This window comes from Siphateles boraxobius, unplaced genomic scaffold (genome assembly GCF_051911475.1).
Source record: "Siphateles boraxobius isolate OS27281-9 unplaced genomic scaffold, OSU_SipBor_1 29, whole genome shotgun sequence".
Taxonomy (NCBI): domain Eukaryota; kingdom Metazoa; phylum Chordata; class Actinopteri; order Cypriniformes; family Leuciscidae; genus Siphateles; species Siphateles boraxobius.
In genome coordinates, this window is record NW_027508908.1 from 5,920,392 (window position 1) to 5,942,663 (window position 22,272).

Here is a 22,272-nt window from a genome sequence, read left to right on the forward strand (position 1 = left end):
GTCCGCGTCCAATGAAACACACCGTTTCACTGTCAAATCAAAGCTCACTTCACCCGGAACCCCTTAATGAAGTAGTGTAAAACGCTTGTCTTTATTCACACGACATTTTTGTCCAAATTAAAAACTTTACCTGACAGGACCCCGTGTCTCCGCATCACTCTGGTTCTAAATACACCGTCATCTACTCCCCGTAGTGATGGGAGGTCCGACTCATTTTCGCGATTCGGATCTTTCCCATTATGAAGGAGTTATATTTATTTTATATGTTCAATTTTGCACGCACGATTCAGCTCATATACAATAAACAATTAGCTCTACAGATTTTTTGAGAAAACAGATTTTAGTTTTAATCAAAACAACCAATAAAACGTGTTGATAAAACATAACTTAAAAATAAGTCCTAAACATATTTTCACTTCTAGGACATTAGCTATAGGCTATTTGTAACATTTCAGAAAAAGAAGGTGCGATTCAATGAGTCAAAGAGAACCGCTAATTTTGTGAACCAGTTCATTAAAAAAAGAAGATCCGATTCAAGTGAATGATTCATTCACGTCTCGGACTCGGACGTCGATACACCCCCCGCCCTCCTGCTCCTCTTCCTCCTCCCTGAGCGGAGCTCCTCTGCGCGTCGGTCGGGAGTCACCACAGACACACACATACACACAGAGCCATGGCCGAAAACGCCGGCTTGGAAAACCATCGCATCAAGAGCTTTAAAAACAAGGGGCGAGATGTGGAGGTAAGTCCACCGGATACCTTGGACTCCGGGCTCCCCCCCCCAGTTCGTTTCCCATCTCCTGAGTCTCTGTGGTTCTGGTTTTATGGTGTCGGATCGGAGCGGGTGTTTGTGGACCCAGCAAGAACATCATGCGGAGCGGGCGCGGCCTACATAGAGGCCTCTTTAAACACATTTCCCTTCAGTATTCACGAGTTAATCGCGGCTTATACTCGGACTTGGGCTGTTATAGAGCATTATTTAGTCATGTAATATTGAGACAGGTTTATTTATTAGGTCGGTTGGGTGGCTCACCTGTTAATTTTCTGTATTAAATTGCGCTGGGCCAAAAACATGCAGATTTATCGTGTTAGCATGTGTGCTAGCTGCTAACTGGTTAGCAAGGGGCAGATTAATCGTCTACTAGTCCGTTTATTCGTGTGTTTTCTTGCCCATACTTTTTAACATTTATGTATAGAAGATAAACTCCGTAAACATTAGCAAATAAGCTTAAATGTATCGTGCGAACCAGATATATGCGACAGACACCGGTTTAAATACCGGCTTCAGTTAGCTGTCCTAAACTGAACCAGTGACTAGTCAGAGACATCTGACCTCTTTATTGCTTGTTTAGCCACGCCAGTCTAGCAGTCCTGCTATAGTTCATCTTAATGTTAGTGTCCACTGATTAGAGCTGATTATGGTGATTTAATAAAGATGTCATTGTGAAATGTCAGTTGGTTAACATCTTTTCCTCTTCAATCAGATTGTCCTTTGGTGTGGTAGTTAGCATCTAAGCATCACCTGTAGGTATGTCAGAGCTACATAAGCAGGATTTTATTACCTTAAAACTGGAATGAAAACCTCCAGATGGTAGTGCTCCTAAATTCATACCCCAATGCAGGCTGCAGAGGCGACCTAGAAGTAAGCCAGATTGTGCAGTATTATATAACACAGCAATGGAATTTTTCGTTCTTTACCATAGTTGCCTTTGGCTTGCACACTAGGGGACTACATTTTTTATTTACTATTTACAGTATGTTATGTTTAAGTATGTCATGACTTTCAATTAAGCTCTCCGCTAAGCTGTCTGGTGATGGGCGATATGATTGAAATTTGAAACCTGTCATTGATATCATTGGATCATTGGATCTTCTCACATGGCAGTGAGAAGATCCACTGAAATGTTTTTCCTTTTCGAAGCTTTTTTATCGTTGAAGTATGTTTTATAAGATTGTGCTGGTTTTAAACCTGTGAGAAACATTTTATGTTCAGTTATTTTTTTGAAGTTTTTAAGAGTTAACCCAAATATAGTTTTAGAGTTTTTTTTTTAGCAAAAATAAATTATAAACAACATCTGAAATTGTTTTACCATAATTTTTTCTCGCTCAGAAAATAGCCATAGAAGCTTGCATGGCGTTAAAAAGCAACAAACAAAACCATGGCAGTGATACACATCAACGAATAGTAATTGGGTTTGTCTCTAATAGTTGGGTTTGACACCAAATAGTTGTAAATTGAATAAAACCTTTAACCTATAACTACAAGTATATCTTTTGATATATATACTATTAGCAAATGTCAACTTCTTGATCACTTACTGCAAAATGTAAACTTTATATTTTTATTTTCCACAAATATATTTAATGTTGTATATGTAGCAAACCCGCATACAAACAGTACACTTAAGTAAAGCGATAAATATTTGTTGTCCCAAAATGTAAACCATATTATCGCCCAACTCTAATCTGCCAATTGACCCTTCGCAAAGACCCGCCCCCCTTAGTTACTGTTGCTATGTCCGACAAGCTACGCCACTCTCACGCACACACCATGTTCTCACGCAGTGAAAAATACATGAGAGAGTAGACTCACAATACGCTGACAGACAGGACAGACCAGGTTACTTTTCGGTTACTTTTGATATTAAACAAAGTCTCACCTTTCAAATTTGGTCATCTTTAAAAATAAATTTAAACAATAAATACCGTTTTGTGGCTCTTTAATGTGTCGTGACAGATCGCTGTAAGCCTCAGTTAAAGCTGCTCGTGAACCGATCATCTCTTCCTTCTAGTTCATTTATAGCATCAAATAAACATGAATGAACATAAGAAGGAATGTTGTTTTAACCGCGGAAAGGCGTCAGTATATTCAGTTTTTCAAGTTCAAATCCTTCCATGTTAATCTACTAACTCTCCTGACTGCTTTGTCGGACAAAATGGCGGATGGCGAAGTATGATTGGTCAGATCACCTGTCAATCAAGCTCCCTGCGAAGGGTCAATTACGACTAAAGGTCCGTTCACACCAAGGTTGATAACTATAATGATAAAGATATAGTTCTAAAAATCCATCTAAATATTAATGATTGGCAGAGTCCACACCACAGCTATAACGATAACAGCACAGATAAACAATATCGTTGGAATCACTTTCAGAACAATTTTTCCCAGCTTATGAGCAATAAAAACAATGACAGCCAATCAGAACCCACCAGACTTTAAAGAGCTGGAAGATATAAAGTTGGAGATGACATAACTGCAGTGTGTGCTTGGATTAAACGAAGAAAAAAAAAAATCTGCTAGTCTGCTGTTGTGGATGCTAATATAGTTATCTTATAGCTATCGTTCTTGGTGTGAACAGGCCTTAAGGCAAGACGTTAAAATATTCCAGACTTTATCATCATGATTTTCTGTAAAGCTGATTTGAAATGATGTGTATTGTGAAAAGTGCTGTATAGAGTTGATTTGACATCTATAACCAAACACATTCAGTTAAATTAAGAAACATGGCTAACGTCACGTCTAACCCAGAGGACCACCATAATGAGTGTTCAAAGTCACTTTCAAATGAATAGTATAACATATTTAAAGGTTCAGCGATCACATTTAAGAAGAACTCATTTACTCGCATTATCGCATACCCTGTTGATACTAGACATCATTATCATCTTCTGCCTTGAGCTCATCCGAGGAACCCCTCAGGTCTCCTTCAAGATTAATGGCGCGAATTGACTGCAACTGACTATAGGCCGCTGGTGTGACTCAGGCGTCAGACACACATGGCTTTGGATGAAGCCAGCAACGCTGTCGTCCTTCTGCAGCTATTCCGGGAATTTGCAAAGTAGATTCAGATTTCTCATCTTGTATTCCTAAGAGCGAAGGGCTCGTGGATGATCCCTTTGATGTGGCCAGCAGCGGACTGTGGAACTGTGGGATACTTCGGCTCATTAGCTGCTAGATTTAGCCAATAACAAGGATGTACTTGTAGCTAACTGAGGGAATGACGAGTGCTGCTGTGTTTTGCATTGCTAAGTGGCTGTGGAAAAAGAAACAAAGCCATTTGATTTGTCTGAAATGTCACATACTCTCTTGATGCCAACCTCAATAATTGTCAGAAGAGGGTCTGAAGAGTTTGTTCAAATTTGCACATTATAACCACAGACCACTTGTGATTGGGTTATGGGGCTGGGTATTGATTTGGATTTGTTCTTGATTTGATTCTGATCTAGATTTGATTAATTTGATTAAAAATCCCAACCAATGCTGTTAACTACGCAGGCCGGGAACCCTGTATGTTGGTAAAGTTAATATAATTTTAAAGATTTAGATTTACAACAAACTATTGCATTCAATTGCTTTTTGTTTTGATCAAAATCTGAGTTGTATGCAAGCATTTATTTGCACAAGGCAGTTTTTGTATGTAATGATTTAATTGTCACTTCCTACAATGTGTTGTTGAAATATAAACATTTAAATGGTTGCTGTCATAACTTCTCATGGAAGATTTATTCAAACATTTATTAAATAAGACATCACTAACAGGTTAAATATAATTCGCCTAATATCTAATATAGTGCATATATTCAGTAAAATACTCACGAGTGGCTTTCCTGAGGTAAATGTAACATTGTTTACAAGCTGTTTTATTGACATCTTTCCTCAGTTGAAATGCTGATTAAGTGATTACATGAGACATACGTTTCAGTAAGTTGTACTGTATCTTTCATCATGCCTTCTGATGTTCATATTTATTTAACGCTACAACTGATAGTAAAGAGGAAGAGCTAATCTGGGCTGTGTTAAACTTCCCTAAGCTCTTCCCCTCTGTGGAATCTCCAACGTCATTTTGAAGTGTGTTCTACTTTGTCAAGTGGACGAGGGAAGTTTATTTGGACAGACCCTCCACCCCTCAATTTTGACAGATTGAGCGAGTCTACTCGTACACTTCAGGCAGATCTGTAGACTACAATGCACCATGTTTGTGACTTCACATCAGTTCGCGCTTAATTTACTTCCACCCCCCACAGGCTAGTGTATGATATTGCCATTAATTTGACATTTAACCTCATTTAATACTTGTTCTAGCTAGTGTTGTAACGATAACGGAATTTCTAAGTTTCGATACAATACCTTAAGTATTGATTTTTGATATCACAGGGATACCACAGGAAAACCCCTGCATTTACTGTCATAGATATTTTTAATATTTCTTTTTTTTTGTCCATCTATTGAAAGTCTAGACAATCAAATTTCTTCTGAAAAGATCACAAAATACTGTTACTGTTAGTTACACATTCTTTCTGAACTGTTTACCACTGTGTTAACGTTAATAGGCCACTCACTAAGATGGGCATTGACATTATTTTCAAGTGTATTTGACCATTAATAAGCTGTGAAAAGAGCTAATTTTGGCACTTGAATGTCAGAGGCGGCTTTATTATGTGTGTGCGGTTCGGATGCGAGCACAGAATCTGTGGGAATGAGTGGAATTATGCGCAATCCCGCCCTGAAATTTAGACCTGGTCACACCAACACTATTTAACCGGAGTGAATGAGACTTCTGAATGAGAAGAGGGGAGAGCAAGAAAGTGCAGCTGGTATCGATACTGCCGAAAGGAGTATTGAAATAGTTTCAGATATTTCAGTATCGATACATATCAAAATATCAATATTTTTGACAACATTAGTTCTAGCTACCGTAAGCTGACTTTAACAACACAGTTGTTAGTAACGTTTATTATATTGTTATAATTTTCATTTGTGTATTATTAATATTGTGTATATATATATTTATATTTAATTTTTTAACAGCACAAGCATACATGCAGGCCTATAGAATGGTGCATGAAACAAATTCATAAGGAAAAGAACTGTAAATAATAAATCATCTCCATAGCAGATTCCAGTGATCAAGGGCTAGGGAATTCCATTTAAACACATTGCAAGGGTTCCGCCAGTAGTGGGCTGTCCTGCAACGTAAGCAATGATGTACAGAAGTTATTGCGATGATTGGATGCCAGACTTGCTACAAATGATGTTTACTGAAGTTTTGCTCATGCATCAACAAAAAAACAGCATAGATTAAAGGTATGTTTACATGACAACAATGTACTAAAAAAAGAAAAGTTTTTCCTTTTGTATTTTTTGCGAAACCTGATAATTACATCTCAGTTCAAATCTCAGTTCACTTGGATCCGTAAAACATTTAAAATCGCTGTATTCTGCTGCTAGGCTAGTAGTTGGCGATGTCATTCTGTAAAGAATCATGTGCGCGCCTATAGACTGAACACGCAATACACACAAGCATGACGTCACCGTTTTCACATTGTTTTTGTAGTTTACATGGAGACAACGGTATCATTTTCAAAAACTTACTTTGAAACCCATTTTCAGAAGGTTGCATTTTTAGGCCCCGAAAACTCCGTTGTCTTGTAAATGAACGGCCAAAAGGCACAAAAAACGGTGTCGTGTAAACCTTACAACCCCCCCCCCCCCCCCCAAAAAGATAGTTCTTTGGATTTAAGAATCACTGTGGAGAACATTAAACCATGTAAAATTCATATAGTCAACCTAGTCCTATTTAATAACATAAAGAAATTTCCTCAGTTAGCCTACATCCTGCTATTTTGCGTGTGCCAGATGCTTTAGCTAAAATATGAGCTGGTAACATATTATAATTACACAATATGCCAACTTGGTTGCATTCAAGAAATTAATTTTATCATTATGCGTTTTCCCTAGGAATTGAACCCATGACCTTTGTGTAGCAAGCATCACAGTCTAAAAATGAGTCAAGCCTGATGTTTGTGGCTATTGTGCAGTCAACCTATTTATTAGCATGTCGTGGACCTTACAGGAGTGAGACAGCATGTCCTCAGACCATGCTGGCAACCAGACAAGCACATGCACACATACTGTGTCATTATGCTGGTCTCAAGAGTGTCAAGCTGTCATGTCACCGGCGAAGCCTCTGTCCACTGACTCCTGGAGTGCTTCCTCTCGGCTCTGCCCTCCTGTCATTCTGCTGTGACTCATACATAACGCATGAGTCACTAAAATACTGCTCATGTTGCGTATTCAGGAATTCAGGAAAGAATTTCTTGTTTTTTTTAGTTGAATCCTTGAAGTAGGTGGAAATGTGGCCTAGTGTTTGTTCAACATTGAGCCATGGTGCTTTTGCAGGTGAAACCAGTTCAAATCTGGCATCAATTGAAATACAGCTTTAGACATCATGTTACATAAATTGAATTCTAACTGGAAGGGTGAGCATTTTGTTTTATGGGGCTTCTTGTTCAACTACAGCCCTGTTTACACCTGGTATTAAGATGCATTTTGGTCGATCGGATCACAAGTGGATGACCCTAAAAAGTTTTGAGCTTGTCCACTTTCGACCACTTCCAGATGTAGTTGAAAACGCATTTGACCGGATTGCTCTCATTTGGTCGAATGTGTTCAAACAGCCTCAAAAGTCCTCCTACTCTCCGCCTACTGACCTAATGTGTAAACATTATGGTAAGCCACCCAAGTTTGGTTTGAAGACGAAAAACCTACCAAGCACAATGTTCTCTCACCATTCCTGATTTCTAACACACTCGCATCGGCTGTCAGAGCAGAAACGAAAGCTGATGTTCTCCGTATGTTTTTCGTTGTCCCCGGGCGCGTTCATATGTAAATTGCTTATTTTCTCCGTTAGATCGAAGGATCTGAAAAAAACCCATACATTTACCAGCCCATAGACCCTACACTCGAAGAAAGTCAGGACAGAAGTGGTTGAAAGTGGACAAAAGAGAAGAATTAAAATACCAGCTGTAAACGGGTAGGCTATGCATCTACCCTTCTCTACTTGTTGTAATCTGATCGATCAAAACACATCTTAATACCAGGTGTGTAAACGGGGACTAAAGTGCAGAATGCTAGTAATACCAATGTCATGGGTTCATTTCCTAGGGAACACAAATTGATAAATATGCATTTAATGCACTGTAAGTCACTTTGAATAATTTACTTGTAAAAAATGCATAATTTGAACTCTTACTTTGAGTATTGAATGATTGAACTTCCTGAAATATTTAATTAGTCATTCAGAAATAAATGCTGGTATTTAGTCCTTTTCTGTTTCCCTTTCTTGTTTGTCGGTTTTGCTTCTACATCCTCTCGCTTTCCCCTTCATGACTTTTGGATTGCATAAGACACAGTGTGGGTTTGCTGTAACATGAACTAGTATGCCCAGTCACAAGATCAAATCCGATCCGTCCCACCATCCCCACCACACAGCATGTGAAGTCTTTGCATAGTTAGCTGCTGATGTTTTTACTTTCCCTCCTAGGCTACATCCCATTGAAGTTGTATATTAAAGAAAATAAATAAATTAGGGAGCAGAACCATTTGTGATAAGTGACCTGCCCATCTTGTCAAAGTCGGAATTAAATGAAAATTCTTCTTATATATTTAGTAAGTGCATGTTTTAGATCTTACTATGAACCATTTAGTCCGCTTATATCCTGTCCCTGAAATCTCACTTTTATCTGAATCTACTTTTGCATGTCAAAATCCAATCAACAGTCCCTACCCTACATTGTTTCTTTTTTGATAATCCATTACATTCTGACGTACATTACAATACGGAATAAAATATCCATCTCTACTTCCATTTCATTGCGACCTGAATGTGTTTTTTTGCTCCAGATATATTCCTGCTGCTCTGTCTTGTGCAGATGTTTGTTCTGTTGGGTTTTATGGAACAGTTCTAATAGAATGGCCCCAAAATGTGATTGTCTAAACAGAGGACTGAGTGACAGCTGGGTTCTGCCGTCACCATGGTTACCACGGTTGGTTGCCTCTTTGTTCTGTTGGAATGGCAAGACTTTGGTTGGCATTTTGTTTGGATCATTACAGCCCATTAGAGGGTGTCACCGTGGCAGTGTGTGAATCACTTGTGGATTTGAACAAGTTGCTAAATCCTAGTATTAAACTTAAACCAACCACCCACAATGCTCTGGCGTAACGTACAACTCTGAAAGTTATCTTAGAATTTATTTTTGTCACACTCTATACCTCAGATATGTTATACTGTACTTAAGCAACCTATTTCTTTTCTTTTTCAGACGATGCGAAGACATCGTAATGAAGTGACAGTAGAACTGAGAAAGGTAAGTTCACAATTAATGGTCTGTTATTGTTTCAGGATTATTTGCATAGTCACTGATCATTTGCAAGTTTCCTGTGGATGGAAGTATTTAAGCTACATGTGTAGCTGAACATTGCATTCTGATGCAATACATGTGACTCATCAGAGAATGTTGGTTGAAATAAACCAGACTTACAAAATTGATTCTCACCCCTCTTTAGTTTTTTCATTCCTAAATAACTACGTGCACTCTTACCAACAACATTAAGCTGTTGATTGTGGTGATTCAGTAGGCACTTGAGGTTTGTATTTACCGCTGAATGTAAGAGCTCTGAATAGTTCCTCTGTCTCATTTAGGGTTGGGCTATGAAGCTAAAAACAAATGTCTTCACTAGCAATATGCATTTGCTCTGAAATTATCTGGAATTTATGTATTTATAGAGCTTGTTTACTTTTAGTGGGTGACTTTTGAATTAATTTACTGAAATGGAGTTTGAACTGATTCACAATAATGCGATATTTTGCTACTGATAAATAAGAGATGGCATTAAAACATCCGTTTCAACTCCTGTGGGCCAAAATATTGAATTGAGGGCAGGGTTTTACTTTAGCGCACCTCCACTCCATCCCTCGCTCATAGCTTAAAGATTACCACGACAAACATTTTTTTCTGTGTATTAACTTGCATGGATTAATTGTTCACAAGACTAGTAATGTGCGCTAACAAAGTAAATGGGGTAAATGACGACTTTTAAAAGCTGGTGGCCCCTAGAATCGTCACCACCTTTTGCCCCTGTAGCGACTGCCATGCTTCCACCATTAGTTATAGGAACTATGAAAAAAGACCCTAAAGTCTAGCTGCAGCGTTGTGTGAGATGATGTGATTGTGCGGGTACATTGTTGCAGGAAATAGAGGAGCATCTGTAGCTTAAATGTGGCCTCAGCGTGGAGTCTCTTCATGCATTACAGTAAACTTAAGCAGGTGGTGATTGCATGTGATTGCACAGATGCTTTGCTCTTGCTTCAGGACGTTGCATTTAGGATTTTTCTGTTCTGTCTATTCTGTAAGGCATCTCACTCTAAACATAGTGTATAGTGACAAAACTGATAGTGTAATCAAATGTTGACCAAACATTTAACATTATGAATCAGATACCAGAGACCGAAGGATCCTGCTGCTGTGTCAAACACACGATCTGATCAACACCCGGTACACAGTGTAATTTTTTGGGCTGTCCCAGATAAAAGCTGTCCAATCATGGCGATTTCTGTGGTCGTGGCTGCTAAACGGTGGTCCTATGTCATACAGTGAGAGAGGTTCAAAGATGGCCTTTGTCACTGTCTTGCGACCAAAGATGGCCTTCAATCATTTTTCAGACAGTGTCATAAATGTAGCATGATCATCTCACAGTGTGTAGACCTACGTCTACTGACTAGCCAATAAAAATGCAACATGAAATTGTGTATCAATGCGACATGTCGCTATAACTTAACTATATACCTCAAGCTCCATTTGCAAAAATGACATGCCAAGTTGGCCTCTTTTCCTTAGTCCATATTCTCCTATTTCGCTCGCTTTTTTTCAGTGCACATAAAAAACACAATTGCCGAAGTGCATCTTGCTCTATTTCTTTAGCACTAGCGCATGCTGAATTCAATGCGTCATCATCGTACAGTCTACATACAATGTCGTACAAGTTTATTAGATCCATGTCGTACTGTGATTTGTAATGATCTTTAAAGGATTGCCGAAATCACACAGTCTGTAGCAGACATTAGAGCCACGATTTCACATGCTTGAGATATTCGCTTTTGTTAGCAGTCATGTGTCATAACTTCTTTTAAATTTTACTTAGCAGAAAAACACGACAAATGTTATTAGTCCTTGTTTAAAAAAACAACCGCAAAAAATTGCTTATTGAAGCCTTCACATGGCTTTGTTCTCTCAGCTGGTGAGCTGTTTCTTTTGGAAATCTGGTTTGCGCCTGCAGTATTTGGGTCATGCCATCCATGGTCACGGGGCCCCTGGTTGGCTGCACCCCAAGAAGGAGGTTGTCATGAGGGGCTTCCCTCGTCACACACTTCTCCCCTGCCCTCCTCCCTTTCTTTTGGGCACGGCACTCCGAACCTCGCTAGAACTACTTGTGTATTTTTACGGGTTTTACATCTAATAAAAAACTGTGACAGGTCCCTACTTCATAAAGTATCATGTCATCACCAGAAACCAAGCTGCCTTCAGCCTCTGACAAAGACCATTATGACAAATGGCTACCGTGCTTTGTGTCGCAGTCTGAGTGCGTAGAAATCCCGTGTTGTTGATCTGATAGGCCAGAGTTGATGTGAAGCAGAAGTTTAGTCCCACAGCCTTGATCTTGATGCATTTGGTGCTGGATTGGGTGACGCAGCATGTCCTGTCCATATTAGGCGGTTATACTGTCAGCCCAGAGGAATCGGACAGATTGCTGCTGTCCTCTGTGTGTGAGACATTCCTCTTAGCATTCCAGTTTGCTCTAACATTAGCGTCACAGACCGCTCACCCTCACATTATTTTCTCACACAGCCTAAAACCTGAAGTGACTTTCTGTGTGCCATTTTTGCAGTTATTTGTCTTTTTTTTTTTTTTTTTTTTTTTCAAGGGTTCGATATTGTTCTGTTAATTTATTTCATTAACATCAGCTGCAAAATATTCTATTTAAGGGTTTCGTGAGAAAATCCATTTTTCTCAATTAGGCTTGCTGCGATAGTCGGTGTTACACAGTGTAACACAGCACACATCACTTGTCCACCGTTGCACGTTTCTTTTTCTCTTTTTTTTATAGTAATTAAAATCATTTAGTTCAGTTAAAGAACAGACACTACTATTAAAAACTGATTAATCTGTGGGAAAAATAAGATTTTGTTGCAATGTGGGAACATACTGCACATTTCTTAACTAAAACTGAGAAAAATTAAAACACTGAAAAACTATCAACCTGAAACATTTACACATAACTGCCTGTATACCAACTTATTTGGTGTTTTGATTTGTCCGACGCCTCTTCAGGTTTAGGTAATGAAGTACTCTAGATGCTTGCTAAACGTCAGAACAACTAGAAAAATGTGATAAAGTCTATCAAAAAAAGTTTTTTCTGGCTGTATGTAGTACCTTCCGCTGTGCAGTTCCTTCTGAAGGATCCAAGTGTTAGAAACGAGCAGCTTATGTTTGTATTTAACAAAATATAAAAATTAAGTAATTTCATTCTGAACTCTTAGTTTGTGCAGCACATTGAACCCCTGTATTTAAGCAGAGGATTGTTGTATTAAAGGCACAGCAGAAAAAACAGCCATTTGATTTTAAAGGTCTTTAAGGGAAAATGTACGATATAACCTCTTTAAAATGATGGTTTATTAAAAATAAAAACACCTTTATTAAATATACATGACATTAATTCACACTTAAGAGTGTGTTCTATGATTTCCTCACATGTATTAAGTCTGTTAAATCTCAGATTAATTTGTATTTGTTTTGGTCTGTGTGAAGTGCATGTATTCACAGAGGACCTAATATTTACTTAATTTCTCAACCCGTACAGAACAAAAGAGACGAGCATCTCCTGAAGAAACGAAATGTTCCACAGGAAGAGAGTCTGGAAGATTCCGATGTGGACTCTGACTTCAAAGGGGTAAGAGGCTTTCTACTCATTTCATCTCCCTCCTTATCTTCCGTTTTCCTTTACATAGTTGGTCTAAAATTTTCTCTTCCGTTTCTCCTCAGCAAAATGTAACGCTAGATGCCATCTTACAGGTAAGGTTTTGAAGTGGTAAATGTCTGATAAATAACTGATTCGGAGGGTCAGCGCACACAGCAGCACTTCTCAAAGTGTGGGTGTTGAGCGACCCCTTCTTCCTCTCATTCTCCATTTCTCCTTTATCTTTTTTTCCTTCAGAATGCCACCAGTGACAATGCAGTTGTGCAGCTCAGTGCAGTGCAAGCAGCCAGGTAAAGTGTTGTGATGTTTTAAAAGATTTGAATGTTACACATGAATGTCTTCTAAAAACATCTCTCATAACCTCATGCTCTTTAATAACCTCAAGTCAACATATGAGACTCTTTTTGCTTTAATACACATGCCTGGACTTTATGGACATGATTCATCAGTGTGTGCGAGTCTAAAGACTAATAAGTCCTAAACTAATTTATATTCCTTGAGTATAATTAAAAAATGCATCACATTTTATTGATGTTACCGGTTTTTTTTGAAGTAGCCTGATTAATGTTAAATCAGCTGAATGTCAAAAGCATAACCCAAAACAACAATGACGTACTCTGTCAATTATGCTTGTAATTAAATATGTTTTGCTGGATTTGTCTCTTTGAAATGGATTGCATTAACACTGCTGACATTTATTTGACTTGCTGGATAATGAATGAAAGAGTGCCTGACTATTTTTCTCTTTTCCGTCCTCGCAGAAAATTGCTCTCAAGTGACAGAAATCCTCCCATAGACGACTTGATAAAATGTGGAATCCTTCCAATCCTAGTCAAATGCCTGGAGAGGGATGACAAGTGAGTGTGACTATACATTGCACTAAATGAAATGATTTAAAACTTAATGACACCTTTTTAATTGTGCTGTTTGTGTACAAACATGCATCAGAGTTAATGAAGTTTTCAATGTCAATCTTGAATGATGGTAGAGAAAGTGAATGAGATAAAAGAATAAGAGATGAGGCAGAAGGTGGATGTTAGATGGAGATCCTCAAGTGAGAACACTGCCGTTCAAAAATTTGGGGTCAGTAAGATTCAAGATGCATGAAATTGACTATAAAAGTGAATGTAAAGACATTTTTAATGTTACAAAATATTTCTATTTCAGATAAATGTTCTTTTGAAGTTTCTTTTCATCAAAGAATCCTGAAAAAAATGTATTACGGTTGGTTTTCACAAAATTAAGCAGCACAACTGTTTTCAACATTGATAATAATAAGAAATGTTTCTTGAACAGCAAATCAGCATATTAGAATGATATCTGAAGGATCATGTGACACTGAAGACTGGAGTAATGATGCTGAAACAGACTGTAATCCTTTAATGATTTTTCGGTGCGTTCAGTCATTTAGTTCACATGCTAAATCAAACACAATTTGCCCGGATTTCTAAAGCCTTATTGAGCAACAGCAAAACAATTACACATTTTAGTCAATTGGTGAGTCTGCACAGAAATGAGTGTCCTTAGGCGGGTGTCACACCTTTCTCCATGACCGGCCCATGCCTTTTTTAGGCAATGAGAAACGCTTTCTTCCTGTGAATTATTTAACATGTTCAGATTTGCTGACTTATTTGGAGGCCATATGGTCAAAGTTAGCAAAATGAAGTGGAGGTTTCAGAATCTTTTAAATGCATATTTATAAGGAGAAATAATGATTGGTACTTGATACAAAAATGGACCCCCCCCACTAATACCTTTAAAATCTTTTTTAAGATCTTTTTTTTTTTTTCATACATGACTGGAAAAATCATGAAAATGCATCTGACAATAGTTGACTGTGTTACAGTGGTCTCACTTAAACTGAAATCATTGCTTTTGTCTTCATGTCTGACTCTAAATGAGCCAAGAACTGTTAGTGTGGTTGTGTACTTGTTAAAAAGTTTTTATAAAGGTCAGTTCTGGTTACAAACCGAATCCTGTGGGAAAGTCCTGCTGAGTCCTTTCCAGAGTATCGCAGAAGGTCATTTTGTATTCGGAGTGGTCCTAGGTGAAGTGTTTACCACCAGCACAAAAAAAAAATCTGAACTTCCATTTCTCTCTCTTTTTCTTCATCAGTCCTTCATTGCAGTTTGAAGCTGCCTGGGCTTTGACCAACATTGCATCAGGGACGTCTGCACAGACACAGGCAGTGGTCAAATCCAGTAAGTTGTTTGCACAGGCCTTCGTCTACTGTTTTGACTTTGTCAGCTATCTCATTCTCTTTCCCTGTCTGTGTAGATGCTGTCCCATTGTTTTTGAGACTTCTCCACTCTCCTCATCAGAATGTGTGTGAGCAGGCCGTGTGGGCGCTGGGAAACATCATTGGTGAGTAACTGTGAAATGTCCTCACACTGTTATTGCCACTGAATTTTGTAACTGAAAAGAACAAAAACCAGAATTTATATCGAAAACAAGGAGAGAGTAAGTTCTTTTTTTATTCTCCTGGCAACAAATACTAACCAACCAATGGGATGTGACCTTTTGGATGTCATGTCCAGAACAGCTGCTGCATGCTCATTGGTGGCGTTAACACATTGAAAGCTGTTGGTTCAACCAAAATTAAACACCAAAGACACAATTTTCGATTAAATTATAGTTGACTTACCTCTCACAAACCTTTTAAATCTTTTCTTCCGTTGCGCCACCTATAGTACTGGAGTATATTTCCAAAAAAATGCTTTGTTTAATTAGCATTTGCTTCTTTTCTCATATAATTACTGCTATTACATTTCTTTAGTGCATTAACAATTTTAACTTGCAAATGTATCCCCAAAAATCTGGATCCATATAATTTGAGTTGTAACAGCTGTGATACTCATCAGTTGTGTTATTTACACTTTTTAACACCCGCTTGTAATTTATGGGCCTTTGCAGGTGATGGACCTCAGTGTCGAGATTACGTCATCTCGCTCGGTGTGGTCAAACCTCTCTTGTTGTTTATTAATCCTTCCATCCCCATAACCTTCTTGAGAAACGTCACCTGGGTCATTGTCAATCTGTGCCGAAACAAAGACCCACCCCCACCCATGGAAACAGTCCAAGAGGTGAGGAGTGTATGTGATTCTATGTGCATTTAATACTTATTTCTTTTAGTTGGTAAAAATGATCTATAAATTGTTTAATTGAATATTGTTTAGTAAACAAAAACTCATCTGTTTTTAAATCATCTGAAATAACACTTGATCAATGTTAACATAGATTAATAATGTGTTTTTAGCACATCACACTATTTATCTGCTCTCATTAAGTCGGTTCAAGCCTGACTGCTGTAGTGCATAGAAATACAGTGATTTGATTGGATAAATGTATCCACTTAGCTGGCTGTTTGACTGATTGATATGCACAAAGCAGTTTATCAACCGGCATTTAATCCGGTGAAGCACCACTGTGCCACGATTTTTAAATCTTAATAGTATGCAAGATATTATCTGCATTTTCATTCTTGCGTTTTAGACTAAACCTTTCTTAATAATCTGAAGTCTGTATCGTTTCTATTTAGCTACTATCTATTCAGTCATGGGTTGCCGTTATTATGCTGTATAATCTACATGCCAATTTTGCCAAAGTTTTCTTCTGTCTGTAATCTGGAGGTATAGCTTTGAGCTGAAGGGAACATATTGTACCACCTCCTGCTAGGAAATCATTAGACTGGTGTTTTCACTGTGTTTGTGTGTGTAATATAACAACTGTTTCTTTGATGGCAGATCTAATGAATATTCTGTTGTCCTACAGCTGACTTCATGTTAATATGCTGTGTGCTTATTCACAAAATCTGGTGAAATATCAGCTTTTAAAATATCAGTTTTTCTTTCACAGATTCTTCCTGCCCTCTGTGTACTCATATATCATACAGATATAAATGTAAGTACAAGATGTAAAAAAAATAATAATAATAATTGTAAAGCAGAAGTGTTGCTCTTAAAGGGGTCATCGGATGCCCATTTTCCACAAGTTGATATGATTCTTTAGGGTCTTCATGTAAAGTTTGTAACATACTTTGGTTAAAATTCCTCAATGGTTGTGTAAAACAACACCGTGTTTACCTCCTCAAAAACAGCTCTGTTCATAGAGACCTGTTTTGGTGCATCTCTTTAAATTATAATGAGCAACTGCTCACCCCACCCCTCTTTTCCATGGGGGGTGTCGACACAAGACACTTAAAGTGCTGCCTTGTGGACTGTATACAAATGGCTGAGGGCGGAAATATGCTAATACGGGACATATGCTAATACGGGACAGTCCGTCAGTGGTCGTGGGCGGAGCATAAGCAATACGACATCATATTGCTCAGAAAATACAAACGGCTTGATTGAGACTGTTTAGGCTTTTTGAGGATTAAAAGGATTTGAGTGAATGGATTTTGCTCATTGTATGGTGGTTGTCCACACACTGCAAAGACACCTTTATATGCAAACACCATATAAAAGTGAATTTTGCATTCGATGACTCCTTTAATTGAATGAGTGTTGTAAATCTGTTTTTAGTCTCTTTACTAAGTGATAACGTACAACCAGCTGGTTATCATCGCACAGTAAACACTGAGTTTATTTTAAGCTCGATGTGACGCAAAGGGTTATTGTATTTTCTTGAAGGACTTTATTTTGCATTAATGATTGGCTGACTGTACATTTATCCCAGTTATTGTATGGCTACTTATCAAATAAATATACATTTAAACTAAAATCTATATTTTGTTAATGTATTTGTTTTGTTAATGTATCTTAGCTTCCGCTAAGAAAGACAAATAGTCCATTTGACCTGTCAGTACAACAACTGACCAATCTGGGAGCCGTGTAGTAAATGATAGAGTCTTGACTGATACTAATTTAGAAAACTAAAATCTTTTGCTTTCTCTAGATTCTTGTAGACACTGTGTGGGCTCTGTCGTATCTGACAGATGGAGGTAATGAGCAGATTCAGATGGTAATAGAGTCAGGTGTCGTCCCATTCCTTGTCCCACTGCTCAGCAACCAAGAGGTCAAAGTTCAGGTAAAAAATAACGCAGATTTCTCTAGTTGTTTTCCGCTGAAACCCAAATCCGGTTTCTGATAGTGTTTGTGTATCACCTGCTCAGACCGCAGCGCTGAGAGCGGTGGGGAACATTGTAACCGGGACGGATGAGCAGACTCAGGTGGTGCTCAACTGTGACGTCCTCTCTCACTTTCCCAACCTGCTCACACACCCCAAAGAGAAGATCAACAAGGTGAGACAAACACACATCCCATCAGATCCCATTTGTGTGAAATGTAATCAAGATGATGAAACCTAAAACATTTACTTGCCTAATTTCCTAAATGTCTCCAGAAATCTCCCCATTCCCAATGTAAGCGCTGTGGTGCATGTTTAGAGTACATCTGTGATGTGTCTGTTCTTCCCTGCAGGAGGCAGTGTGGTTCCTGTCCAACATAACAGCAGGTAACCAGCAGCAGGTGCAGGCTGTAATAGATGCTGGTCTCATACCCATGATCATTCACCAGCTTGCCAAGGTAAGACTCTATCTGCGTAGCCTGCTATACATCCACTTTTGTACCCTTTTGCAGTTTCTTTTTAGCATTAACACCACCTTGCTTCGGATTTGCAATACTGCCATAGGATTTATACTGTGAATCCAAAAGTCTGAGACTACATGTAAAAATGCTTCTATTTTGCGTTTTCCTATTTTATTTTTTATTACAAATTATACTCAAATTAAATATCTTAACACTGCAGGCTATTTCTTATTTTATGTCATAATGCTATTTCTTTAAAGTCCTAAAACTTTATTTTTCAAGTTAAAATTATCTTTTAAATCCAAGCAATAGTAGTAGAATATCCTAAAGACTTGGGATTGGGTCTTGTTTGACTTGGGCCAATAAGCAACCACTCAAAACACCTAATAATTGACATGGACCACTCTTACTTTCTTCAGAAAATGTAAAAACCTATTAATACTATGATTATTTTATTTTTAATAATCTGTTGTATGGCATCTGAAGTAATTTCTAAAGCCTGAATCTTGACTCTTGGAAGAGTCCAGTTTAGACACTCCCCTAACTAAACCTTGAATTTCAAGTCTAATACATGTATCATGGTTTTTCAAAACAGGGTGATTTTGGAACACAGAAGGAAGCTGCATGGGCCATCAGCAACTTGACAATAAGTGGAAGAAAAGATCAGGTTTGAACCATTTGCAATGAATCTTGGATTCAGAGCCACTTTCCCTTCATTTCATTGGTTATTTTGCTGTAATCGGCAGGTGGAGTACTTAGTGCAACAAAACGTGATCCCGCCCTTCTGCAACCTGCTGTCAGTGAAAGACTCTCAGGTGGTCCAGGTGGTTCTTGATGGACTGAAAAACATCCTCATCATGGCTGGGGAGGAAGCCAGCACAATTGCTGAGATAATTGAAGAATGTGGAGGTAATGCATGCAGCGTAGAAATGGGTGTCATGGTTCCTTCATATTTCGACTGGTTGTATTCTAAAAGATGACCAGTAGTCTGAAATGATCTCACCTGTACATTCACTGATGTTTTTACTTATTTTGTAGAAAAAAGGATGATCAGTAATAGTCTTGCTTCTGACTTTCAGGATTGGAAAAAATCGAGAACCTACAGCAGCATGAAAATGAGGACATCTATAAACTTGCATTTGAAATCATCGATCAGTACTTTTCAGGAGACGATGTGAGTCTTGTTTCTTGGCATGTCTGTATAGTGCTTGACAATAACTTTCAGTTTACTCTAAGCACGGACTGCAGTTTTGTCATCTGCCACTTTAAATGCTTGAGCTCGAGTGTCGAGTGGATTTTGATTCATCAGTTGGGGAAAAAATCATTCTGAAAGTGATTTCTGCGATATCTCACCTCTGTAGTTATCGGTATACTTGTGGTTTGAACTTCCCTATTTTCATAGAATTAGAGCGACTATTGCAACTTTACAGTTGTAGTTATCATTATAGTTATTGTCCTTGGTATAAACTGGCCTTAATTCTTTTTGGCTCTGCTTGTAGATTGATGAGGACCCCAGCCTGATTCCTGAGGCCACCCAGGGAGGCACATTTAATTTTGATCCAGCCTCCAACCTACAAACCAAGGAGTTCAAGTTCTAGACAACCAGAGCTTCGAACTCAGGAACGGTGGGTTTCCCAGCTGCTCCTCAACCCCTGCCACCTACTGACCCATCATCTACCAACCACTCACTAACCAGAAAAACAAACCAATCACCACGCTCAAATGACACTCGCTCACACAGAAGAAAATAGCACTGAAGGTTCTGAGTACCTGTCTCAACGCCACTCAAAACATGGATGGCTCTCAACAACCTCAAGACATAGAAGAGAAAAAGAACAAGATTATACTGCAGTTGCCAAAAAAAAGAAATATATTTTGCTCCTTCTTTCAAGCACCTCACACACATAGGTGAGCATGAACAATAATAGGAACTTCTGTTGTTGTACCAGCCATCATATCAGCCAAGGAAGATGGAAAGAAAGAGATGTTCCTGAAATAGAAAAGCAGGGATTTTTCTTTTGTTTCCAAGAAAGTCCTTCCCTCAAAACATTGCATTTCTGGTCATGATCTTCGAGTCTCAGACAGACGTCCAGCCTCTACTGTGTTAAGCCATTTGGACCCCCTCCCTCATTTATCTGAATCTGTGACCTAGCCTTTAATGGGTTATTCCATGGAATATAATTCAAATGGGGGAAGGGAGTGTCTCTAAATATGTGGTGTGCAAACAGAACTTAAATTATCGCCACAAATTCTTGCTTTTTCTTCATCCTGAAAATTATGGATATTTTACTGAACACTGAAGATAATGAAGAAAAAATTTGTCAGCAGATCACACAAACTTAAATGGAGAAAATCTCATCTGAGATGGTCAAGCACCCTCATTTTGAGTTATCAAGTTCTGCAGCGATAGTTTAGTGGACATTCATTGTGCCGATCTTTTTGGTTTGCAATTGGACTGTCGGATGTGTCAAAGGAGGATCCTATTTGAGATGATCATCAGTCGGGTCAATTTGGCCAGGACTTTTAAAGGGCCGCCCCAACCTTTGGAAGTTCATTGAGATCACCTTAACAGGTCTTTCTGCTTAACAAGAGTGCTCTGGCAGCGCTCTTTATTTTTTGGATTCATCTTCTCTACTTCCTGTCTGTAACCATAGTAATAAGTTCTTTGGGAAAAGCCCAATTGTAACCGGTTGGAGGATATTTTCACTAAATCAGTACATTTCAGCACTCGGTAGTCAAACCACAAGAAACTTTGCAACAGTGAATGGATTGTGAATTCTTTTTTTGTTTTGATCAGTGGATCTTCCGCTTTTGCAGTTTTTCCAGTCTTACGCGCACACTTTTGGGTTGTTCCCGTTTTATTGCTTAATGTAAGTGGAGAGCGATGTTCGCTTAATTTTGACTATACAAGCAATGGGAAAAGGAGATCCATGACATTGTGGGTCCTTTTTTTTCTTTTTAAAAAAATCTTATTTCACTTGCTACAAAACCTAATCGTACCAATTAAAAATACAATTATATTTCTTGTTTAGGTATATAATGAGAAGCTACCACACTTAGGTCCAGTAGACGTTGTTGGGACGCTACAGAACAATAATAGCATTGTGATTATTGATTTACAGCCATTAGGGGGTATCTTTTTTGTTTATTTGTTCTTTTTGTTTTTACTTTTGTTTGGTAATGGCAAATGATTGTCATTATTTGGAAAATGGGCTTTCTTACTGTTGTGACTGGACTTTTATTTTTTGTTCTTTTTCCCTGTGCATTAACTTGTAAAAGGATGTATGGGGAAAAATTGCCGTTGGACTAAAGTAGTTGTGTTTGGGCCGCAAACTGCTGAAAAGACAGTAAGGAAGCTAAAGGCAGCCCTGATGATTTTTGAATTAGCCATTTATTGTTGAACAAAAAGAAAAAAAACTGGTTTGAAATTCATGGAGTTATCTAGACAACTAGAAAACGAGCCACTTTAAAGAAGTTTTGTCTTGTATCAGAAATGGATACAAGCTTATTGCTTGTTGCAAGATTTTTACTTGCTGAAGAAAAAAAATTATCTAAAAAAGCGACAGATCGCATTTTGGCCTCTGATTGTTTGTATGTTTTTATAAATTTTAGAACTGAATTTCTCTTTAAGGTGGCTCATCAGTATTTTTTTTCAACTCTTGTGCATATTAAAGATAAAGAATGAGTTGAAATTCATTGTGCCTTTTGTTTTTCATTTCAAAGCAACTAAAAAAGGTTCATAATGCCTACCACGTTGCATTGGAGCTGCTTATAATATGGGGTATTTTGGGTGTTATATCTGCCTATCTCTGGACTTTACGATGAGATGTTCTCTGGAGTAGAGTATAACTCTAATTAAATTCTCCTAGTCTGCTGGCTGACTTGTAATTGATCCCCTAACTTGCATTCTGCTCCCTTTTCATTCTTTTC

General features: G+C 38.2%; 1 protein-coding gene across 1 annotated transcript; it reads left to right on the top strand.

Annotated features, from left to right (window-relative positions):
• The first annotated feature begins 548 nt into the window (after positions 1 to 548).
• On the top strand, positions 549 to 22,038 carry kpna3 (karyopherin alpha 3 (importin alpha 4)). The gene is made up of 17 exons (XM_077246283.1): positions 549 to 742; positions 9,103 to 9,147; positions 12,698 to 12,787; positions 12,880 to 12,909; positions 13,052 to 13,104; positions 13,576 to 13,671; positions 14,930 to 15,015; positions 15,092 to 15,178; positions 15,728 to 15,897; positions 16,670 to 16,714; positions 17,711 to 17,842; positions 17,928 to 18,056; positions 18,235 to 18,339; positions 18,938 to 19,009; positions 19,089 to 19,251; positions 19,422 to 19,516; positions 19,842 to 22,038. The coding sequence occupies exons 1-17, from the start codon at positions 674 to 676 to the stop codon at positions 19,938 to 19,940; spliced, it is 1,566 nt and encodes a 521-aa protein (XP_077102398.1). The 5' UTR covers positions 549 to 673; the 3' UTR covers positions 19,941 to 22,038.
• The last annotated feature ends 234 nt before the right edge of the window (positions 22,039 to 22,272 follow it).